The sequence below is a fragment of the Hyperolius riggenbachi genome, chromosome 7 (assembly GCF_040937935.1).
Source record: "Hyperolius riggenbachi isolate aHypRig1 chromosome 7, aHypRig1.pri, whole genome shotgun sequence".
Classification (NCBI taxonomy): Eukaryota; Metazoa; Chordata; class Amphibia; order Anura; family Hyperoliidae; genus Hyperolius; species Hyperolius riggenbachi.
Window position 1 is genome coordinate 295091964 of NC_090652.1, and position 24657 is coordinate 295116620.

Genomic DNA, 24657 nt, shown 5'->3' on the forward strand with positions numbered 1-24657 from the left:
CTGTATATAGCATACACGTCCATCGAAAAAGGCGCTTAAAATTTGGGAGCACAGTAATCCCGATAGTAAATTATTGGCATTAAATACTGACATTTTACTATTAAAGTGTAAAATATCATTATTAAATACCAATATTTTACTATGGCTAAACCTGCTTACTCTCACACAGAACCTCCCCTCCCCCCCCTCCCCACCTAACCCTACACACACATCCCCCTGCACAAACTCCCTGACGTCTAACCCTTACACCCCCACCCCACCCTACAAGCTTCCTACGGGTCACCTAACCCTACAGTAACCTCCCACACTCAAACACACAGACAAACTTCCTACCTGACGCCTAACCCTAACTACCCTCCACACATCCGCACTGGCATGACCGTAACAACCCCCACAAACTTCCTACGTCACTTTAACACCCCCCGCCCCTCCCCCGCCACCAATCAATGACCCCCACCGCAAAGCAGAAAAAATAAATTTTTGGAGTACCACCTTAGGCACCTATTGATAGATAGGCATTGAGGTGTAATTTGGGTACCAACGGTGACAACCCCATGTGGGACCCAATGTGACTGTTAGTATCGATGGTGGTGCCACCTGTGACTGTTGGAATACATTACCTTTAATGATTAATTGTAAAGTTTTGAATGCTTGTAAGAAAACTGTCCTGTCATTATACGCATTATCTGAACTGTTTTTGTTTGATGTTGGCAGTTCTGCTCCACAACTAAAGGTCTGTGCATACACCATGGAATTGCTGATGCCTGGCCAGGATCAGCACTCAATCCCTTGTATGAGAGCGCATAGTGGACGCTGTACTGATGCGTCACTAGCCTCCAGGCTAGCGACATGTCTGTTCCAATAATGGGGGGTGGGGCGGATGGAGATAGCACAAAAACTGAACCATAATGACAACTTATTGAGATCAGTTGGCTGCTTCCGACTCGCGTGTGGGAAAAAACATCACGTCTGCAGGATTTTTTCACCTTTAATATCAATGGAAAGACATGATTTGTGGATCTTTTGCTTCGATTTTCAGTTGTCCTCAATTTACCTCAGCCAGGAATAAAAATTCAGTTTTACTTGCTAGTGGCTTCTACCAGCCCCCTGCAGCCGTCCCGTGCCCTCGCAGTCACTCACGGAGCCTTTGGTCCCACGCTGCCAGCTAGTTTTGTTTTCGCTTACAGGCCCTGACAGGGAGTTGGCGGGCTTTCTGCGCCTGTGCAGGCCTGGCCATGCATATCCTTCTTGTTCCCGTCCTCAAAAGCGTCCTGCACAGGCCAGTATTGCAGACGGGAATACAAAGAAAAATACGCGTGGCCAGGCCTGTAAGGCCTGTTAGCAAAAACGAAACTAGCTAGCAGTGGGGGACCGGAGACTCCATAAGTGACTGCGTGGACATGGGATGGCTGCAGGAAGCTGGTAGAAGCCCCAGGAAAGTAAAACTGATTTTTTTTTATTCTTGGGTTAAAGAGAAACTCCGACCAAGAATTTAACTTTATCCCAATCAGTAGCTGATACCCCCTTTTACATGAGAAATCTATTCCTTTTCACAAACAGACCATCAGGGGGCACTGTATGACTGATATTGTGGTGAAACCCCTCCCACAAGAAACTCTGAGGACCGTGGCACTCCTGGTCTTGTCTGTGAACCTTGTTGCATTGTGGGAAATAGCTGTTTACAGCTGTTTCCAACTGCCAAAAAAGCATGCAGCAGCTACATCACCTGCCAACAGTAAAAATGTCAACATGTAATAAATGTCAGAATGTAAATCAGGGATTTAAAAGATTTTACAATGGGCAAACACTGACTAAATCATTTATACATAATTATTGTAAAAATGAAGCACTTTTTTATTACATTATTTTCACTGGAGTTCCTCTTTAAGTGTCCCTTTAATTTACGATCATCTTGTCCAATGGAATTTGCCAGGTTTGCAAAACTGATTTGTGAGATTCTCGCTCACCACTCAAAAGTTCAGGTGAAAGTCGCATGAACTTGCCAGCGATGAATTCGCTCATACACAATTTATAAGGTGTGAAAGGGCATTTGGATAAAGCAAACAAGGAGTGTAGTAGTCCATTCACTTTGGGGATCACATAACGATAGCAAAATCACTTTATGAGCAACTTGAGCAATTTTTGAGCGACTGCGATTTACTTTTTTTAACATTTCAATTGCTGAAAATTACGAAATGTGCCGCGTTATGTGCCGCGTTTACGCTTACCGTGAATCGATTCGCTGACGATCGCGGCAGTGAGATCACTGCCATATACTTTTAATTACACTAGCGCTTTTAAAAGCACTAGCGATCGCTGGCGATTTGGTGAACGCTGGTAATCACCCGCTAGTCGCCACAGAGTGAATGGGCTCTAAAAGTAGCTTTGAGCATACATTGTAGAGTTCTCCTTAAAGGACACTATTCCGCAGGCTCCGCCTCAGGTGCGGTGACCCTGTGTTCCCCTCAGCCAACCTCCCCGCTCCCTGTGTTCCAGCTATGCTCAGAGAAGGTGCCAGGGCAGCAGGACTCACAATAAAGCACATGGAATGGGCATTGATCGCATCAGTCATTCTCCCCATTGTGTCTGATCCTGTGCAAACACGCAGCAGCAGTTTCCATTGTCACAGCTGATCCCCTCGCACAATAGGCCCACTAGAATGTACAGCAGAGTCTGGCCCACAGCAAGGCCTGCATCCCGCTTCTCTGTCTCCCCTCTGGCCAGCGCTGGCCTCCCCCCACCGTGCTGAGTGTGCAGCTCTGATCTGCCTATTCTGCACTATGCACTATGTAGGTGGGCATATATAAAGGTGCTTTGGGCATCCCAGCCGCAGCCCCACTGCATCCAACCCCTTGTTTTCTCAGGTAAGGTGTGTGCTTGGAAGTGTGTCCCCTTTGTGGCCCAGCCAAAGGGCCCCACGTGTACCACTCCCCTCAAGGAGGAGGAGAATTGTTTATTTCCTGTATTTATATAGCGGCTCATATAATGCAGTGCCTAATATAAACATTAGTCATAGTCCATTTGATGGCCTTCACAGTCTAATGGTCGTAACGTAGTCTAGGACTCATTTTTGGGGGGCAAAAAGTTAAAGCGGACCTGAACTCAGAACTTCCTTTCTGCTCCAAAAAATAAGCAACAGCATAATAACCTTTAAAGAGAAAAAATATTCTTTCTTAGGCCTGGTGCGGCCTGTCAGGGGATTTTTTTTTGCTGAGTTCTGAAGCCAGTATAAAATATACCTGGTCTCCCAGATTGCTCTGGGGGACAGAATTCCACTTAACCTAGGCTATGACATCACTGGGAGGGTGGGGCTAGATACCAAAATACAGCAGTATATAGAGATATAGGGAGTGTTCCTAACCAGGAAAAACTATTGTAAAATTGGGTATCCTGAATAATTTACTGCAATATGTCACTGCAGTGCCTCTTTAACCTATCAGTATGTTTTTGGTTTGTGAGAGGAAACCAGATCTCCTGGAGAAAACTCACAACTATGGGATAAATATACAAACTCCCTATAGATGGTGTCCTTAGTGGGGGTTGAACCGAGGACTACAGAAAAACACCAATCAGCTCAAGTATTAAGTCCACCTGCCTTGTATTATGTAGAGCCCCCCTTGTGCCAGCAGAACAGCTATGACCCAATGTATTCAACACATCTCCTTCAAGAATTGACTGACCAGGGTCGTTTTTAGGAAAAGGCAAAACAGGCAGATGCCTGGGGTAACAGCTGTAGGAGGGGGCCCCTCAGAGCTAGTCTTAGGGCACTGTACTTTATGGAATTCTTATAGCCGAGTACTAGTTCCATTATGAAAGGGATGAATGGTAATTATAACACCTAAATGGGCACTGCTGTGTCATGTGTTGCTCTGATTAGTATTACATGATTACATTTTCTGTACAATATTCTAATTTGTAAAGTCCCAGGCTGTACATACACAGTATCATGTTTATAAAGTGGATACACACACCCTCAAAACTATTATTGGAAGGATTTGTGAGATAGCCTGGTTTTAATTTTGTATCCTTGACTTACTTTGAGAAACAACAATATCTCTATGTAAACTCTCAATTTCCCATTGGTGCCCACAAAAGTAGTCAATGTACAGTAGGCTATCATCTACATGTTCATGAGATTGCGGTGGGGAGACAGTGTGCCTTCCCTGTGGCTTCAAAATGACCAGAAACAGCCCTGTGACTGTCTGACTATTTGCTGCCTGATATAACCAGATAATCGCTTTATTCACATCACATACCTGTCTGTGGTTTTCATGTCTGTTATGAATGTCCCAGCTATTCATATTTTGGAGGGACAGTCAAATCCCCCTCTTTTCCCTTATTTACAGTTTATTATAATTATTATTTAGTATTTATGTTTCGCCGACATCTTCCACAGCGCTGTACAGAGTATATTGTCTTTTCACTTAACTGTCCCACAGAGGGGCTCACAATTTAATTCCTGCCATAGTCCTATGACTATGTATGTATCGTGTAGTGTATGTATCGTAGTCTAGGGCCACTTTAGGGGGAAGCCAATTAACTTATCTGTATGTTTTTGGGATGTGGGATGAAAGGGGAGATGTGTCACGCAGGGGCGGATTGACCATTCGGGCACTCGGGCACGGAGCGAGGGCCCATGGTCTGGGGGGGGGCCCACCAGAGCACCTTAAGCAGGAGCGGAGGAGTGCAGTGAAGGGGGCGGTGTGCACAGCGTGGGGAAGGGGGGAAGTCTCCCCCCCTTCCCTCACCTTGGGGCCCCCCTTCCTGGCTCTCCTCTCCGGTATTTTTAAACCTCGGCGAGTCGGCGACTAACAGCGGTCGGAGACTTACCGTTGTTCCTCCAGCCGCAAGGAACGTTCTTCTCTGTGCGCAGCTAGTCTGGTCTTAAATAGACCAGACTAGCCGCGCACAGAGTAGAGCTCCCTCCGGCGGCTGGAAGAAGGGCGGTAAGTCTCCGCCCGCGGTTTAAAAATACCGGAGGGGAGAGCCAGGAAGGGGGGCCCCAAGGTGAGGGAAGGGGGGGGGGGAGAGTTCCCCCCTTTCCCACGCTGTGCACACCTCCCCCTTCACTGCGCTTCTCCCCTCCTGGGGGACACCTATAGATCTAGCTATATACTGGGGACACCTATACACCTGGCTATACTAGGGACACCTATACACCTGGCTACATATACTGGGAACACCTATACACCTGGCTACATATGCTGGGAACGCCTATAGACTTGGCTGCATATACTGGGGACAGCTATAGACATGGTTATACTGGAGACACCTATAGACCTGGCTATACTGGGGACACCTATATACCTTGCTACATATACCGGGAACACCTATACACCTGGCTACATATGCTGGGAACACCTATAGAACACACTATAGACCTGGCTATCTATACTGGAGACACCTATAGACCTGTCTATCTGTACTGGGGACACCTATAGACCCGGCTACCTATTCTGTAGACACCCATAGACCTGGCTACCTATTCTGGGGACACCTTTAGTCTTGGCTACCTATTCTGGGGACACCTATAGACCTGGCTATCTAAACTGGGGACACCTATAGACCTGGTTATCTATTCTGGGGACACCTATAGACTTGGCTACTTATACTGGGGACACCTAAAGACCTGGATACCTGTACTGGGAACACCAGTACACCTGGTTACTTCCACTGAGGATACCTTTAGACCTGTTACCTATACTGGGGGCACCTATTTTGGGGGAACTGCTGCCAGAGTAACTATTTTTGGGGAACTGCTGCTGCCAGATTAAGTGTATTTTGGGGAACAGCTGCCAGATTATTTGTATTTTTGGGGAACCGCTGCCAGAATGTGTATGTTGGTGGAACCGTAGCTTCCAGATTATGTGTATTTTGGGAGAAAAACTGCTGCAAGATTACATGTATTTTTGGTGATCCGCTGCCAGATTATGCATATTTTGGGCAACCGCTGCCAAATTATGTGTATGTTAAGGAAACTGCTGCTGATTACGTCTATTTTGGGGGAACGATTGCCATACTATCTGTATTTTGGAGGAACCTCTGCCAAATGGCGTGGATTTTTGGTGAAATGCTGTTAGATTACATGTATTTTCAGGGGAAACACTAAGGCAGAGCTCAAACTTCCCCGGCAGACCTTTTACACCACTGCTAAGGTCATGTATATTTTGCCCCACCCATGACCACGCCCACATTCTGTTGCGTGACCACACCCATTTTTTCGCGTGCCGCTCGTAGCAGGAGGTTTTTTTTAATCTGTATAAAATATCTGTTGTCAGTAAATTTTTATATATATATATCTTACTCTGTAAAAAAATAACATGAAATGTGGGTGACACTGGTACAGGGCCCCATAATTTCCTATTGCCCAGGGGCCCCATGAGTTGTCAGTCTGCCCCTGCTAGTGTGCCTGGAGGAAACCCATGCAGGCACATAGAACATACAAACTCCATGCAGATAGTGCCCCGGCTGGGATTTCGAACCGGGGACCAGCGCTTATGTGTAGGTTTGTTGCTGCGGGTCTGTCTCGACAAATAGGGATGGGCTGCTTTGCAGATAAGGGAGCCAGCATAGCTACGGTAAATGATTAGTAGCAAACTGTCAAAACTATCAAAAAAAGCTTGTTTTGGCCAACAACTATCTGGCATGTGTATGTGGCTGCAGCTTACTTCTTTTTACTGTTAAAGGACAAATATCGTGAGAAGTTATAAAATTTAAAGTACAAATAAAATGTACATTTCCCCCAGATTAAAATGCACTATAAATTATTTTTTCCTATGTTGCTGTCACTTACAGAGAGGATAATAAAAATCTGGCAGATTTTAGACTAGTTCATCTCCTTGTGGGAGATTTTCAACATTACATTTACTTTTTACAAAATCACTCCCTGGAAAAGATCTATCCAAAGGCGTCAGCCACCTTCACTGCTCGATTTCACACTATTTTGGCAGCTGGACTGAGCAACTGTAGTAAGTGCTTTTGTAAATAAGGAAACAACTGAGAAACCTCTGTAAGATGGACTAATCCAAAATCTGACAGATCTTTTTTCACTACATACTGTAAGTGACAGTGACATAGGAAAAAGGTCATTTATGATGCATTTTAGTCTGAAAAATGTTGTACATTTTATATGTATGTAGTTGGCCTTTAAGTTTACAGCTTGCTTAACTTGTTTTTTATGCATACGTTTTTTATGCTTACCTTGTTTTCTACGCATGATGCATTCCTCAGGGTTCCTAACAGTGACTTTCCAATGAAACTGCCAATCACTGCATTAGTCCAAGTGTTTAAAATCAGTGACAGTGGCTCCTACTTTGTGCAGCTAATGATAATGCAGGAAAAATTGGATGTTCTGAGCAGTTTAAACACCAGGAAAAAAACAGACTTTTTGCATCAAGAGAAATTTGAGCTCACGTCTTTTATGGAGTTTTTAGCTGGCTACAAATGGAAATGGAAAGATAATTTTGCTACCCTCAAATTATTTAAAAAAAAAAAAAAAAGCTTTGTGCAGCACTAATATCGGTTTATAACATTATATGAGAATGGAATTCCATATTATTATTATTATTATTATTTGTTTTCTTATCAATTTCGTTTTTAAATGTTGTAGGTAGATTTTTTTTACCTTAGTTAATTTCTTTAATCAGGATAATACTAGCCATCACAAAGTGGTAATATTTATTTAGAGCTCCACCTGCTGGTCTAACTGGTAACATTTGTCAGTACAAAAAAGCCTGAGGCCCAGTGCACACCAAAACCGCTAGCAGATCCTCAAAACGCTAGAGGTTTTTGGAGCAGATTTCAGAGCAATTCTAGACATGTTTAGAGACGTTTTCTAAACATGCTTAGCGTTTTTGGGAGCGTTTTTGTGTAGCAGATTACAAATATTGTTACAGTAAAAGCTGTTACTGAACAGCTTCTGTAACAAAAACGCCTGGAAAACCGCTCTGATGTAGCGTTTTCCACAGCGGTTTGAGCTTTTCCTATACTTTACATTGAGGCAGAAACGCTTCTGCAAACCGCAAGAGTGCTGCAGGACCCACGTTTGCGGTTTGCTAAAAAACGCAAACTGCCGGTGTGCACCAGCCCATTGAAATACATTAGCCAAGTGTTTTTCAAGGTGGAAGCGGTTTGCGGATCACTTTAAAAACCGCTCGGTGTGCACCAGGCCTTAGATAAGATTGCTCTATTGAGACTTAAAAATCACCTTGAGTGACTGTTGCTCGGTTTGTTGGATGACAGTGCATGAACCCGGTATAGACATGCTACCTGGCTATAAAGGAGGCGGAGCAGCACACAAGCAAGCGGCTTCCAACTGGCGGAGCAAGCAAGGAAACAATGTTTCTTCACCAGTTTTCATTAGTTAGCTGGCTTACTGTATCAGGAAGAGGAAACAGCAGTCTGAGGTGGTAGATTGGACAGAGACAGTTGTATATGGGCCTTCTGACACCCACTGGTCCCCAGGCACCTGCCTAGGTTGCCTTGTGGGTGACCCTACTATGTGCATCCCCCCATAAATGCCTGGCAATACCATGGTAGCATCTGCCAGGTGTTGAATCTAAAGGGGCTTCCATACAGGTAAGAAGAAGCAAGCTCTGCCACTGATTGGTGCACAGGATAAGATACATTTATGGAGTTTGCTTTTGTGAGGATAAGTAACCCTTTCTTTACCAGCAGACTATCACAGCCTATAAGAGTAGCAGCCTACAGGTAAAGGATATCCTGTCAGCCCCACCTGTGTATGTACAGTTAGGTAAACCTTGCTGGCCCCACTTGCTGACAGGAAGGTAACAGGAAAGTCCACAAACTGCAATCCAAGAGCTGATCGCCTGACCACAAACAGCCAACGACACAGAGAGATCTTGTCGTAGGAAACCAAAGCATAATTACAGTCAGGTGCAAAACAGATTGTATTAATATTGATGGATATAAGTGGGTAAAAGTTTCAGGGACTTTGTCGACGCCAAATATTATTCAACTGTGCAGACAATCACCCAAATCTTCTCTCCCACCAGCCACACAAGCTAAATAGCCCCAGGTCTTCAGAATTAAATAATGACACAATACCAACATTTCTGTTCATGGTTCCTGTGTGCCCGTTTACAAAACCTTCAGATCAGCTCACTGACAATGCCCTTGATGACCTACCCTGGCCTTGTGGGCGTCTCCTCCCAAGTCCCATCCCCTTCCCCAATACGCATAATCTGCCGCTATGTGCTTTTCAGTAAAAGCCCAACCTACACAGCAGATCAGCAGTGTAGCTGTACTTTTCACTTTTTTTTTTTTCAATCAAAGAGCTTGATTCACTAAAGTGGGAAAACCGCTATCACAGCAGTTATCACGCGAGCTGCCCTGCGCAAAGGTTAGCGCGCGAACAGCGTTACTTCGCATGATAAGCAAAGGTTTGCGCGCGATCTTTCACAAGAAAAGAACACGTTATGGCGCACAAACCTTTGCTTATCACGCGAAGTAACGCTTTTTGTGCGCTAACCTTTGCGCAGGGCAGCTCGCGTGATAACTGCTGTGATAGCGGTTATTCCACTTTAGTGAATCAAGCCCAATGAGTGCAACACTGTCACACTGTCTTTTCTGTGATAGGGCTACCCTACAGTGGTGTTTTCAGAGGCATGGTTCCATACTCTTCTACTCGTAGCATTAGGGAATTGGCTGGAAGGTATGCATGCCTAGAATTCCATTTGCAGGCAATCTTAAGTTAGAAAAAAAAATAAAAGCAAGCAGTGGCGACCCCCGCAAAGCTGGCCAGCCACATGCACCCTGATCACACTCCCGTAGTTGGCAACATTCTGCGCATGCTCAGTATGGGAAAATCACTGATGTTATAAGATTATGTATATTTAAAGGGGAACTGAAGAGAGAGGTATATGCAGGGCCGGATTTGTACTTTTTACCACCCAAGGCCAAATACAGTATACCATCTGTATGGTTGTTGTCTCTGTGTGCCCCAATGAGAAATCTACTTACTTTCTATCATTGGATGTCACAGATAATAACTATTTCAGTAATATGCGTATAGATAAGTTATGTTTTCCTTAACAACTTTTATGTTATGTTTGCCATCTCATTAATGATGGACCCATTGAGTCACCATGAGAGTTAGGCTGATGTGTACCTGCAGGATAGCGCTTACAGGACTTGCAGGGATGACACAAGCACAGAACAGAGAGTTCAAAGGTTAAAGATTTCCTTGGAGATAGGGATGGCTGCATAAAACAGCTTTACTGCCCCTCACTGAGCCGCCCCTAAATTTCAGGTGCCCTAGGCCATGACCTATGCGGCCTTGCCAGAAATCCGGCCCTGGGTATATGGAGGCTGTCATGTTTATTTCTTTTTAATCAATACCAGTTGCCTGGCAGCCCTGCTGGTCTATTTCTCTGCAGTAGTATCTGATTAAAACCAGAAACAAGCATGCAGCTAGTCTTGTCAGATCAGACTTATAAGTCTGAACCACTGAAACACCTGATCTGCTGCATGCTTGTTCAGGGGCTATGGCTAATAGTATTAGAGGCAGAGGATCAGCAGGGCTGCCAGGCAACTGGTATTGTCTAAAAGGAAATAAACATGACAGCCTCCATATACCTCTCTCTTCAGTTCCCCTTTAAAGTGGGTGTCCTGAATTATTTGCTAAATTCTATTATATGTCACTGCAGAGTCTCTTTAATAACACCCCTTGTTTTCCCTCTACAGTGAGCAGCATGACCAGCCAGCCAATGGAGAGTCTGGGTCAGTGGAAAGTTACTGTCTGGGAGGAAGAGAACTTCCAGGGCAAGAGATGTGAATTCCTCACTGAATGCCCCAACATTATGGAGCGAGGATTCCGCAAGATCCGCTCCATAAAGGTGGAGAATGGACCGTGAGTACCCCCCGGCGCCTCTCGTTTACTCTGCTGGGAGCAGATCTCTAAAAAGTGAAGAACATTCTACATGTTCAGCCAATTGGTAGCTAAAGGCCATTCACACGTTCACATGTTTAGTTGATGCATTTAATATCGTTCCTGTCCTGCTTGCGCATCCCACCCCTCTCGTGACACACAGTGTGCATCAGATGCAAATGCAGCAGAGAAGCTCTTGATCCGCTCACACACACCTGCTGCATGACACACGCCAATTACCGCCCATTCATGGCACTCACTGCTGTCATTCTAGAAGCCTGCTTGCTTTTAAAGCACCCCTGAAGTGAGAGGGATATGGGGGCTGACATATTTATCATACCTCCCAACATTTTGAGATGAGAAAGAGGGACACTTAAGCCACGCCCCTGCCACTCCCCTGCCGCACCCCTGATCACACCCCCTAGTCACGCACACCATAAAGATTTCATAAGAAAAATTTTGTTTTATAATCCAAACCACACTGGTCCTTTCTATCCTGGTTCATTTTCCTTCATATTAACATTTTAAAATTAGCAATATATCAATGTAAAGGATGGGAATAAAGTTTAGAGTCAATCAAAGTCATTGACACCTTTGCATGCTTGTCCCTCTCTCTCCTAGTGGACTGTTGCTGCTGTATTGTTTGAAAATATATTTTTATTAATTTCTAATAAAAGGCGTTTTTAACTGGATGTGCCCAGCCGCTCTTGTCTAAACCTACTGGCATGGTGGAACTCTTTTGGGCTTGGAGCACTCCGGAGAGGCTGTGTGGAGTGGTCCTGTGCACCTTTTCTTCTACTACTACTCAATCAAAGACATTTTTCAGTAGAGAAATATATATATTTACATAGAAAGAGGGACAAAGTCCTGAAAGAGGGACAAATGAGGAGGAAAGAGGGACAGAGGGACAGGGCTCCCAAAGAGGGACTGTCCCTCCAAAAGGGGGACAGTTTGGAGCTATGATTCATTTCCTTTTAAACAATGGCAGTTGCCTGGCTGTCCTGCTGCGACTGTCGGAGGAGAACTTTTCCACCGACTGTCCCACCTTAGTCCCCAAGACGTATACTACAGTGGCATTTTGTATTGACCTGAGGAATTGGATCATGACCTGTGAAACGTGTTGACAGATTGCTTTTTTTAATACATTTTTTTCCAGTTGAACTGGTGTCTAAATCATCTGGAGAAGTAAGCGATTATCTCTATTTTTCATTCATAATTTTTAAAAGAAACACTAAAATAGAACACACAGAGGACGCCACATCCTACCCAATAGCAGTTAGACCTCCTTTGGAGGAAATAGCTTTGCAGTTGTTCTGGAAAGTCTATCGTACTACTGTCCAGTATCCGGCAGGACCTGGAGCACTGAGCGGGGATGGTTAATTCCTATGTGGTGGTTGCAGGAACTGCAACCCACCTTTGTGAGTATATACCTTTATACTTTCATCAACCAACAATACTGCACCATTGGGCTCTTGGCCTCTCTTTACTTTTCGCCTAGGTAATCTTGATCCCTACAAGAATCATCAACAAAAAAAAAGCTACATGGCTAGTGGAGAATTCCCTAAATAAGTGAACTGACTACTTAATAATACTTGAATTTTTTTTAAAAATCTTGTGTCCCAGTTAATACAATGTTTAACCACTAGTATTGCAAAGATTGGTAGATGTAATTATTGTTATTTATATTTAGTAGATGCAATTATTATTATTTAGTATTCTTCCACATTGCTGTACAGGAGCTCGAAATCGAATCCCTACCATAGTCATATGTACAGCCTAGACTAGGGCCAATTTAGGTGTAAGCCAGTTAATTTATCTGTATGTTTTTGGGATGAAACCAGAGTGTCCGGTGGAAACCCACACAAACATGAGGAGAACATATAAACTTCATGCAGATAGTGCCCTGGCTGGGATTCAAACCATAGACCCAGAGCTGCAAGGCAGACGTGCTATCCACTAAGCCATCAGACTGGTCAATTATACTATTTATTTTATCAAAGGCTTGAAAGGTAAAAGGGGAGGATCTTCCTTCCAACACTGAATGTTTTTCTCCTGACACTCTTGAAACTGATTTTAATTTATTTCTCACTAGCATAGCTCTTGAACTAAAATCATTTTTGTACTGCAGTTTTTAGTATGGGCAGCCTCTGATTATGTATTTTATGCATTTTTTATTGTATACTAGCTGATGACCCGGCGTTGCCCCGGTATGTATTTGGCTGGTGCTGACTCTCCCCACTTTTTCTAACTCCAACACACAAACTTTGGGGCCTTTGGCATCAATAATTTGTATATTCCCATAGAAATTAAACAAATCAGATTGGCTATGTGGGGCTATGCCCCTCTCCAGCATTTGAACCCCAGTCACCCAATGACCAACTGTAGCAGGTTTGAGGCATCTGTTATTAACAGTGTAAAAATGGCAGCAATTTAAATATTCCCCTTGAAAATCAACAAATGAATTTTGATTAGCTATTATAGGCTCCACCCACTTCCATGAATATTAATTTCAGTCACCCAGTGACCATCTGTGCAAAGTTTGAGATCCCTGCCATTAACAGCGTGAGAAGGGTTGAAGTTTATATTTTCCCAGTGAAATTAGTTTTTGGCTCCGCACACTTTTTGTAACCTTGACATACAGTCACTCAATGACCAAGTTTGTGAGCTTTGGAGTCCTTGGCATCAATAATTTGTATTTTGCCAGTGAAATTAAACAAATCTGATTGGCTGTTTGTGGCTCCACCCCCTTTCTGAATTTGAACCCCAGTGACCCAATGACCAACTTTACCAGGTTTGAGGCTTTTGCCATTAACAGTGTAAGAATGGCAGCAATATTAATATGCCCCTTGAAAATCAACAGGTGAATTTTGATCTGCTTTTTTAGGCTCCACCCAATTTTCTGAATATTAATCCCTGTCACCCAGTAACCAGCTGTGCAAAGTTTCGGAACCCTGCCATTAACAGTGTAAGAATGGCTGCTGTTTACATTTTCCCAGGGAAATCTGTTTTTCACTCCACCCAGTTTTTGTAATCTTGACACACAGTCACTCAATGACCAAGTTTGTGAACTTCCAGGTTCCTGGCATAACAATTGTGTGAATGGAAGCAGTTTATCCAGCAAAGAAATCTGATTGGCTGTTTGTGGCTCCGCCCTTTAGTGAATTTGAATCCTGGTCACTTAATGAGCTACTGTAGCAGGTTTGAGGCCTCTGCCATTAACAGTGTAAGAATGGCAGCAGTTTCAATATTCCCTTTGAAAATCAATAGGTGAATTTTTTATTGGCTGTTGTAGGCTCTACCGCACCATCTTTTCTGGATATTAATCCCGATCACCCAGTGACCAACTGTGTCAAGTTTGACAACCCTGCCATTAACAGTGTAAGAATGGCTGCAGTTTATATTTTCTGATGTAAAAAGTTGTTTTGGCTCCGCCCACTATTTCTAACCTTGACATACAGTCACTCAATGACCAAGTTTATAAGCTTTGGGGTCCTTGGCATCAATAAGTTGCATTTTCCCATTGAAATTAAACAAACCTGATTGGCTGTTTGTGGCCCACCTCCTTTTCAGAATGTAAACCCCAGTCTCCCAGTGACTGACTTACCAGATTTGAGGCCTCTGCCATTAAGAGAGTGGCTGTTGTAGGTTCCACCCACTTCCCTGAATAATAATCCCAGTCATCCAGTGACCAAATGTGTCAAGTTTGAGAACCCTGCCAATAACAAAGTGGCTGAATTCAATTTAACAAATCTGATTGGTTGTCTTTGGCTCCACCCCTTTAGTGAATTTGAACCCCAGTCACCCAATGACTGACTGTATCAGGTATGAGGCCTCTGCCATTAACAGTGTAAGAATAGTAGCAATGTAAATATTCTCCTTGAAAATCAATAGGTGAATTTTGATTGGCTGTTGTAGGCTCCACCCATGTTTCTGAATATCAATCCCAGTCACCCAGTGACCAACTGTACCAGGTTTGAGGCATCTGCTATTAACAGTGTAAGAATGGCAGCAATTTAAATATTCCCCTTGAAAATCAACAGGTGAATATTGATTGGCTGTTTGTGGCTCCAGCCCCTTCAGTGAATTTGGAATTTGAATTGAGGCTCCACCCACATTTGTGAATATTAATTTCAGTCACCCAGTGACCAACTGTGTCAAGTTTGGGAACCCTGCCATGTAAAAAAAATAGTTGTTGGCACTGGCCACTTTTTCTAACCTTGACATACAGTCAGTCAATTACCAAGTTTATGAGCTTTGGGGTCCTTGGTATCAATAATTTGTACTGTATATTCCCTTTGAAATCAAACAAATCTGATTGGCTGTTTGTGGCTCTGCCCCTTTCTGAATCTGATCCCCAGTCACCCAGTGACCAACCTTACCAGGTTTGAGGCCTCTGCTATTAACAGTGTAAGAATAGCAGCAATTTGAATATTCCCCTTGAAAATCAACAGGTGAATTTTGATTGGCTATTATAGGCTCCACTCATTTTCCTGAATATTAATCCCAGTCACCCAGTGACCAACTGGGCAAAGTTTGAGAACCCTGCCATTAACAGTGTAAGAATGGCTGCAGTTTATATTTGACCAGTGAAATTTGTTTTTGGCTCCACCCACTTTTTTAACCTTGATACACTGTCACTCAATGACCAAGTTTGTGAGCTTTCAGGTTCCTGGCATCAAAAATGTGTGAATGGAAGCAGTTTACCCACCAAGGAAATCTGATTGGCTGTTTGTGGTCCCGCCCTTTTAGTGAATTTGAACCCCAGTCACCCAATGACCGACTGTAGCAAGTTTGAATCCTCTGCCATTAACAGTGTAAGAATGTCAGCAATGTAAATATTCCCCTTGAAAATCAATAGATGAATATTGATTGGCTGTTTTAGGCTCCACCCACTTTCCTGAATCTTAATTTCCTTCACCCAGTGGCCAAGTGTGCCAAGTTTGAGAACCCTGCGATTAACAGTCTAAGAATGGCTGCAGTTGACATTTTCCCATTTAAAATGAATGGTTGAAATTTGATTGGCTGTTTTATGCTCCGCCCACTCTTCCTGGATTAGTAACCTCGGTCACCAAGTGACCAACTGTGCCAAGTGTGGGGACTATGGCTTGATTACTGTGAGAATGGCAGCCTTTTACATTTTTTTCCATTGACATGAATGGGTGAAATCTGATTGGCTGTTTGTAGCTCTGCCCAGGTGTGCAGGGGGGACGCGAGACCCCCAGAACATATCATCCCAGGTAGTAAGGGATCTGTATGCCGAGTTTCGTTCAAATCGATCAAGGCGTTTTCACGTGACCGCAGCACATACATACATACATACATACATACATACACACATACATACACACATACATACATACATACTGTACATCCGATTTTATATATATAGATTGTTTAGATTTTCCTTAGAGAATGGACTGTGTCCTCACTTACATTCTCTTCCCTTCTTTGCCAGATGGAATGGCTTCGAGTACCCAGAATTCCAAGGGCAGCAGTTTATCCTAGAGAAGGGAGACTACCCTCGCTGGGAGGCATGGAGCGGAAACACAAGCTACAGAACCGAGCACCTTCTTTCCTTCCGACCTGTAAAATGCGCTGTAAGAGAACCTTCTACGCTTTACTGTCTTTTCTCATCATAGATTGAAAGCAATAGACTACTACCCTAATAGAAGACTTTCTGAACAAGTGTTCCAGCCTGGAGTTTTTGAACTCTCTATTGGTTCTGGTGGACACTTGCCGCTTTGTGGAAGGCCAGGAGAGTGCCGAAATGTGAGCACCCCTGCCATGATCATATTTCTCCAAAACCACATACGCCATAATTGGGGTGGGTAGGGGGGAGATCATGGCCAAAGGGGGAAGTTAGTTATGGGTGGAGGAGGGAGGGGGCACTGCATATGGAGGTGGCGGCTATTACTGCACATAGGTAGGTAGGCTGCTGGACATGAGAATTATACATGAGGTAGGGCTGCATAATAATGGTAGTGGGAAAGGTTAGGTGGAGGGAGCTATAGAAGAAATTTGTCTTCAAGGACACCTTAAAGTGGATCTGAGATAAACTTTTACTCATTGCATAATTGTGTTCCTTTCCTATTGAATATAGGGCATTCCTCAAGCCAAATACTTTTTTGTTTTTGTTTTAATACTCTAATTCCCTATAAACTAAACAAGCCTCGCCCACAGCTCCTTTTGTGCCTTGGCACTGTAGCAAGGGCTTATGGGAGCTCAGTCTGGGCAGAAGGAGGAGGAGGTTACTAGCCAGAGATTTCAGAGGCAGAGGGGAGGAGGGAGGAGGAGAGGGGACTAAATTTACACACAGGCAAGCTGATAGCATCTCCAGCCCTCAGCCTGTGACCATGTGACAAACAGAACATGACTGACCTGGTTGTATCACAGGAATAAATAATCACAAACTGTTGAAGCTGTTTGCAGCTAGATGTGCTGTGTAAATTAAACTTTAGATAAGATATATAGACAAGTTACTTGTTATAGTTCGTTTTTCATCTTGGATCCGCTTTAAGTGAGAGTGATATGGAGGCAGCCATATTTATTTCATATTAAACAAGGCCAGTTGCCTGGCATCCTATGGATCTATCATGCATCATTAGTGTTTTAATCACACTCCTGAAACAAGCATGTGGCAAATCCAGTCAGACATCTGATCTGCATGTTTCTTCCTGGGCTTTGGCTTAAAGAGACTCAGAGATGAGTCTCACTGCAGTTTTTTAATTACCCGGGGCTTCCTCCAGCCCCATAAGCATGAATGTGTCTCTGGCCGTCCTCCTCAGCACCGCAGTTCTCCTGCAGTCAACCCCTGGTAAACGCCTCAGTCGGACTCAGTCTGACTGGGTGACATCAGCCGGGGCCTTCTGCACTTGCGCAGAAGCTCCACGCATGCGCAGAAGGTCCACCACTGACATCACTGAGCTGCTTACCGAGGCTCACCGCGGCTGAACGGGACATCGTAGATTCGTAGGAGGACGGCAAGGAACACATTCATGCTTATACGACTGGAGGAAGCCCTGGGTAAGTAAAAAAAAATTGTAATGAGACTCATCTCTGAGTCTCTTTAAAGGAAACATAAGATGAAAATAACTAAAGCATTTATACTGACCTGGGGCTTCCTTCAGCCCCCTTTAGGCCATTAGCTCCCTCGCCATCCTCCGGGCCGCTCTGATCGTCCTCTTGCCGGCCCATCTCTTCCTCAAGTTGCCGCTGTTCCCCCAGTAGTGCGCATGTGTGACCCGGCCGCCCATGCGCTGCATCACATTCCCATTGCTGGGAGAGTTCTGCACCTGTGCAGAACACTCCAGGCCACAAGAGTCCGCATGCGTCGGGCTGTTCATGCTTAGTACATAATGACTGAGCCAACTGCAAGGGGAGACCGAGCGGCACAGGAGGAGGACGGCAAAGGAAGCCAACAGCCTCAACGCGCTGAAGGAAGCCCCAGGTAAGTATAAATGCTTTAATTAACTTCATGTCAGTATTGGAGGCAGAGGATCAGCAGGACAACCAGGCAATTTGCATTGTTTATAAGGAATTAAATAAGGCAGCCTTAAAGGACAACCAAAGCGAAAATAGACTAATGAAATAAAGGATTGTATCTGTCTTCCTTCTCCTAAAAATGACTTTATAAGATATTCAACGATTTTATTTAATGTTTAACTCTACTTTTTATGTTTTAACTGTTTTATTGTTTTTGCCCTTTAAGGAGTAGGGTGAAGTGCAAGCAATGGAATGCATAGAAATTGTACTCAATCAGAAGCACTTTTTTGCTAGTTTTGCCCAAAAGTTTTTTTGCTGAATACAATTCATTGCATGAAATCTGCCTGCAAGCTGAAAATGTTTGCGTCTCATTGACCATCTCGACTAAGGAGGCAAACGGGAAACTCGAGAGAGCAACATAACAACAGGATTAACTCAACATACAGGTGAAACTCTAAAAATTAAAATATTGTGCAAAAGTCCATTTATTTCAGTGATTCAACTTAGAAGGTGAAACTAATATATGAAATAGACTCATTACATGCAAAGCGAGATATTTCAAGCCTTTATTTGTTGTAATTTTGATGATTACCACTTACAGCTTATGAGAACCCCAAAATCAAAGTCTCAGACCATTAGAATATTGTGAAAATGTTCAATTTTCTAGACTCAGAGTGTCAGACTCTAATCAGCTAATACAATAATAATACAATACAATAACATTTCTATAGCGCTTTTCTCCCATAGGACTCAAAGCGCTTAGGCTCTCTCAGATTCAGTAATTGGTAGGATGAAGTATTCACACAACAAAAATTATACTTCTGCAAATGCCAAACTGAACAGGTGGGTTTTCAGTCTGGATTTAAACACGACCAGGGATGGAGCTATCCTGATCTGCTGAGGTAAGGAGTTCCAAAACGTAGGAGCAGCATGACAGAAGGCTCTGGGACCAAAAGTTTACAAGTGGACTCTGGGTATGACTAGATTATTAGAACCTGAGGATCTGAGAATGCGAGGATTGCTACACAGCTGTAACATTTATTTCATGTATCCAGGGCCCAGATTATTTAGTGATTTAAATGTCAGTTGGCCGATCTTGAATAAGACCCGCCATTTTATAGGTAGCCAGTGAAGGGAATGCAGGACCGGCGTTATGTGGCAGTGGCGGGGTTGGTTGGTTAGCAGTCTGGCAGCAGTATTCTGTATCAGCTGTAGGCGGTACAAGACCTTTTTTGGAAGGCCAGTGTAGAGAGCATTGCAGTAGTCCAGTCGGGAGGTAATGAAGGCATGAACTAAAGTTGGTAGATCTGGGGGGATGAGGTGCTTGATTTTTGCGATGTTCTTCAGGTGAAAATAGGATGATTTCACCACAGCAGAGATGTGAGTTCTGAAGTTTAAATCACCATCAATTACAACTCCAGGCTACGCACATGATCAGAGCTGCGTAGATCTGTGCCTCCAATTCCCAGTTGTGAAGACTGCAAGTTATGTGGTTTTGTTGTCATGCGCTGAATTGAATTACTGAAATAATTGCATTTTTGCACGATATTCTGTTTTTCGAGTTTTACCTGTATGATCATTGCATGATGAAATGGAGTAAGTGGCCAACCTGGGCTTTTCCCGGCACACTGAATAGAAATGTCAGGCGAAATAACCCCCCTTTACCCACTCTACTTACCTGGGGCTTACTCCAGCCCCATGCAGCTGACATGTTCCACGCTGCGGCTCCGCTCTCAGCCGTCAGCACAGGGTCCCCGCCAGTGCAGAGGCCTACCTCGAGGTCGCCCTCTACTGCGCTGCTGTCAATCAAGTCCACGTTGTCTGGAGTGTAAGGCGCAGGCGCAGTAGTTCTGCAGCTGCGCAGTACACTCCGGACAATGTGGACTTGATTGACAGCGGCGCTTGTGCAGGCGCAGTAGAGGACGACCTTGAGGTCAGCCGCCCCGGGCCAACAGCTGAGAGCGGAGCAGCTGCATGGGACATCGGCCTCAAGGGGATGGAGGAAGCTCCAGGTAAGTTGAGGGGGGGGGGGGGGAGATTTTGTCTGACATTTCCTTTAAGTTCACTGCAGGTAGCTATGAGCATGTAAGTTCTTCCTATCTAAGATGGAGACTGAATGCCCTTCTCGGCTGTAGTAGAATGTACAAGGGGGTATTGAAAAGTTTTGATTATCACCCAGAAGTTTTTATGGTGTATTGATGACATTGTGTTGGTGTCATTCATCATTGTGCATGATGTGGTGAAAACCAGTCCAGCTCATTGTATCCCTTATTTCTTTTACAGATTGTACCAGAAGTGTGAGATGGAAAATACTGAGTTTGCCCATTTCTGGGTTAATAGTGGCTGGCAAATTCATGAGATGATGGCAGTGTATGGAAACAATTGCCTATCTTATGACTCTTTATTGCGAAGTGGAAAATAAATTACCAAAGTGGTCACATGTCCCTCATAGACGAGTCAAGACCTGGAAGACCATTGTTGATGGACGATGCTGCCACAGTGAAGAAAGTGGAGTGTTTAATCCTGAAAGACAGACGGACACCCATCCAAATGATCATGAATGAAACTGGCCTTCGTCATGGTAATGTGTGGAAGATAATTCATTATGAACTGCGCATGTCTATGGTGTCTGCACGCTGGGTTACACGTTTGCTAACCTCTTTCCAGAAACAAACACAACGTGACCTTTCAAGATGTTGATGCAGTTGGATCCGGATGGAGAAAATTGTTTTGTTCGGCCACTATAACCCTTGCAGGAACTTTATCATGCAGGAACTTTATCATGCTCCAGGCCTCAATCCTTTCATCTCACACTTTAGTCACTTCTGGCACAATCTTTAAAAGAAATAAAGGATAAAATTAGCTGGCTTTCTCAATATCATGCACTTAAAGGGAACCTGAGATGGGGGATTATAAAGAAAATATACATACAGTACCCGGAGCTTTCTCAAGCCCCCTCTGGCTTGATCACTCCCATGCCACCCCCTTCTGCCTTTCTGTTCGCCCGTAATTTGTTCCAGGAGGTCCTCTGGTCCGGGGCCAATTATGCATGTGTGACTAGCCCACGCTTGTGCGTTCCCGCTGCGTTCACGTTGCCGGAAGTGTTCTGCGCCTGTGCAGTACTACTGCGCAAATAGGACGGGAGTGAGACAGGGGAGCGCACCTGTCCGGTCTGCACCTGTGCCGACTGGCCCAGACTGGAGCATTTTCCGGGAAGCAATCAGGCCGCAGGGGGCTTTAGGAAACCCCAGGGATTTATTGTTTCTTTATAATCACCCATCTCAGGTACTCTTTAAGGACTAATGATGACGCTGACAAAATGTCATCAATATACTGTACCATAATAACTTACAGGTGATAGTGAGAACGTTATGATACCCTCTTGCTGTTGTTCATGGTGAATAGATAGGCTGAATCCTTTATTATGTCCCCTGATTTGTTCCGTGTCAACCTTAAGACATTTGTCCCCCTCAGAACCACAGTGACAGCAAAGTGACCTTGTATGAAGGAGACAACTTCCAGGGCCGCAAGTTTGAGCTTTGCGACGACTACCCCTCCCTGCAGGCCATGGGATGGTGCTCTAAAGAGGTGGCCTCCATCAAAGTCAACTCTGGAGCGTGAGTACCCAAAACACCCCACTCCACACCCCCCACCCCGTGTGCTGTGAACTCTTCCATGTCTGGCCCCCACTGGGAAAATTATCTCCAATTCCAGGTTTGAGGGCAGCTGTAAAATGTTTGTACTGTTGGTTCAGTCCTCGCTCAATTTACCACCACGGCCTGTGCTATCTTCCCACCTAGTCCCACCACAGTGCTGTGCTGTCTTCCCACCTGGTCTAACCACAGTGCTGTGCTATCTTCCCACCTGGTCCCACCACAAGGTTGTGTTATCTTCCCACCTACTCCCACTATGGTGCTGTACTATCTTCCCACCTGGTCTAATCACAGTGCTGTGCTATCTTCCCACCAGTCCCACCATAGCTCTGTGCTATCTTTCCTCCTGGTCCCACCACAGTGCTGTGCTATCTTCCCACCTGGTCCCACCACAGTGCTGTGCTATCTTCCCACCTGGTCCCACCAGAGCTCTGTGTTATTTTCCCACCTGGTCCAACCAGAGCTATATGCTATCTCCCCACATGGTCCCACCACAGCTCTGTGCTCTCTTCCCACCTGGTCCCACCACAGTGCTGTGCTATTTTCCTGTCTGGTCCCACCACAGTGCTGTGCTATCTTCCCACCTGGTCCCACCACAGTTCTGTGCTATCTTCCCATCTGGTCCCACCACAGTTCTGTGCTATCTTCCCACCTGGTCCCACCACAGTTCTGTGCTATCTTCCCACCTGGTCCCACCACAGTTCTGTGCTATCTTCCCACCTGGTCCCACCACAGTTCTGTGCTATCTTCCCACCTGGTCCCACCACAGTTCTGTGCTATCTTCCCACCTGGTCCCACCACAGTTCTGTGCTATCTTCCCATCTGGTCCCACCACAGCTCTGTGCTATCTTCCCACCTGGTCCCACCACAGTTCGTGCTATCTTCCCACCTGGTCCCACCACAGTGCTGTGCTATCTTCCCATCTGGTCCCATCACAGTTCTGTGCTATCTTCCCACCTGGTCCCATCACAGTTCTGTGCTATCTTCCCACCTGGTCCCACCACAGTGCTGTGCTATCTTCCCACCTGGTCCCACCACAGTGCTGTGTGTGAGCTGTGCTAGCTTCCCCTCTGCTACAATCACAGTGTTGTGTTGTGATAGGTGTTTCTCCAGGTGCCCCCACCACAGTGCTTATAGGATACATCCCAGATGTAGTTCATCATCTTTAACAAATGTTCTTCCAGGCCAAGGCAACTTGATAATGTCCCGAAACTGAGAAACTCCTGCAGTTCCCAGCATCCCGCCCCATCTGCCAGGACATGCTGTAATATGTGTTCCTCACCAAGCAGAGGGCCTCTGGTGACCATTTCTTGCCATCTTACTCAGTTTTTCTTCTCCTCTGTGTTTTCTTTGCCCACAGCTGGGTGGCATACCAGTTCCCAGGATACAGAGGCTACCAGTATGTGCTGGAAAGAGACAGACACAACGGTGAATACAGGAACTACAATGAATACAGCACTCAGGCCCACACTAACCAGATCCAATCCATCCGTCGCATCCAGCACTAAGGAGAGAGTCCAGAACCCCAGAGCCAAGCTGTTTGTCTGCCGCCCCCTCCCTCCCTCCGCACAGTGACTAGAGGCAACGCTGACTGCAATAAACACATCTTTAAAAACACCCCGTCTCTCGAGTCTCTCTGATTCCAACTGCACTGCCCATCACAACCCTACAGGCTAGAGACAGACGCTCAGTGTGAGGCCTAACGCCAGGTGGAAAAATATCATTTCAGTTCCGGATAACTCAAACAGGGGATAGAACATCTCTTGGGTTTTTATTGCTACCTGTCTCCCTAGTGTGAAGATTTATCCTAGCTTCCTTTTCCTGGACACACCATGGACCTCATTGTCTTTATCCTCTTCCGGACTAGGCTAATTTAAATCTAAGCCCTGTTTGGGACCTGTTATCCCTGCCAGGGCGTAGATTTCAATTACTGCGCCACAAGCTCCCGCCACTGCTTCTGCTCTCCCGCCACTGTAGCCCTCTCTCTTTGCTGTCGGTATGACAGCAGAGCTCTGTGAGCTGGTCAGGAGCCAATTTTCTTGGCTCTTGACCCAGTGATCACTGTGAGGAGAGCCGTATTCTGGGTATCGTTAAACCAGACTGCCGTTAAGCCAGATGAACTGTTGCCATGGTTTTGTAAAGGGACTCCGAGCACGTCTCATGGGCATGCCTTTAAGCCAGACGACTTCCAACAAAGTCGTGCTATGACCCCTCTGGAGGAGCCTCTTGCAATGGCCATGTGTGTCACTTCCTCTTCCTGCTTCATTCAGTGATGCACTTCTCTAACAGAGAAGACAGGGGTGACTCGGAAGTTATAACATAGCCAAAATGGCAACCTCGATTTTTAAATTGAAATCGAACGAAAACTCTTTGGTGTAGAAAGGCGATTTGGGCATCAAATGAAAGAGGAGAGCACAAGCTACAGAAAGGTATGCATCTTTAAAGAGACTCTGAAGTGAGTGTAACAGCATTTGATTATTGTAAAGCACTATAGATAGTGCTAAACCGCCGCCCTCCCGCGGCAAAACGAGGGGTTTATACCCCCCAAATCCCCTCTGCAAAATCCACGACTTTCTTGGTTGTGGGTTTTGCTGCCCCGGGAGGCAAAGCTATGAGCTGCAGCTCTGCCTCCAT

The 24657-nt window shown here is 45.0% G+C and overlaps 1 protein-coding gene across 1 annotated transcript; it reads left to right on the plus strand.

Annotated features, from left to right (window-relative positions):
• Positions 1-2759: 2759 nt before the first annotated feature.
• Positions 2760-23640, plus strand: CRYBA2 (crystallin beta A2). Its single transcript, XM_068245993.1, has 5 exons — positions 2760-2864; positions 10705-10870; positions 16344-16485; positions 21845-21987; positions 23384-23640. Exons 2-5 carry the CDS (start codon positions 10713-10715, stop codon positions 23529-23531), a joined length of 591 nt encoding a protein of 196 aa, XP_068102094.1. The 5' UTR covers positions 2760-2864; positions 10705-10712; the 3' UTR covers positions 23532-23640.
• Positions 23641-24657: the final 1017 nt, after the last annotated feature.

Bases quoted from the DNA above. Each gene is read 5' to 3' on its own strand.
- CRYBA2 (XM_068245993.1), top strand. From the start codon at position 10,713: ATGACCAGCCAGCCAATGGAGAGTCTGGGTCAGTGGAAAGTTACTGTC. The intron at 16,486-21,844 runs GTAAGAGAACCT...TGTCCCCCTCAG, and splicing joins TCCGACCTGTAAAATGCGCT to AACCACAGTGACAGCAAAGT. The intron at 21,988-23,383 runs GTGAGTACCCAA...CTTTGCCCACAG, and splicing joins ATCAAAGTCAACTCTGGAGC to CTGGGTGGCATACCAGTTCC.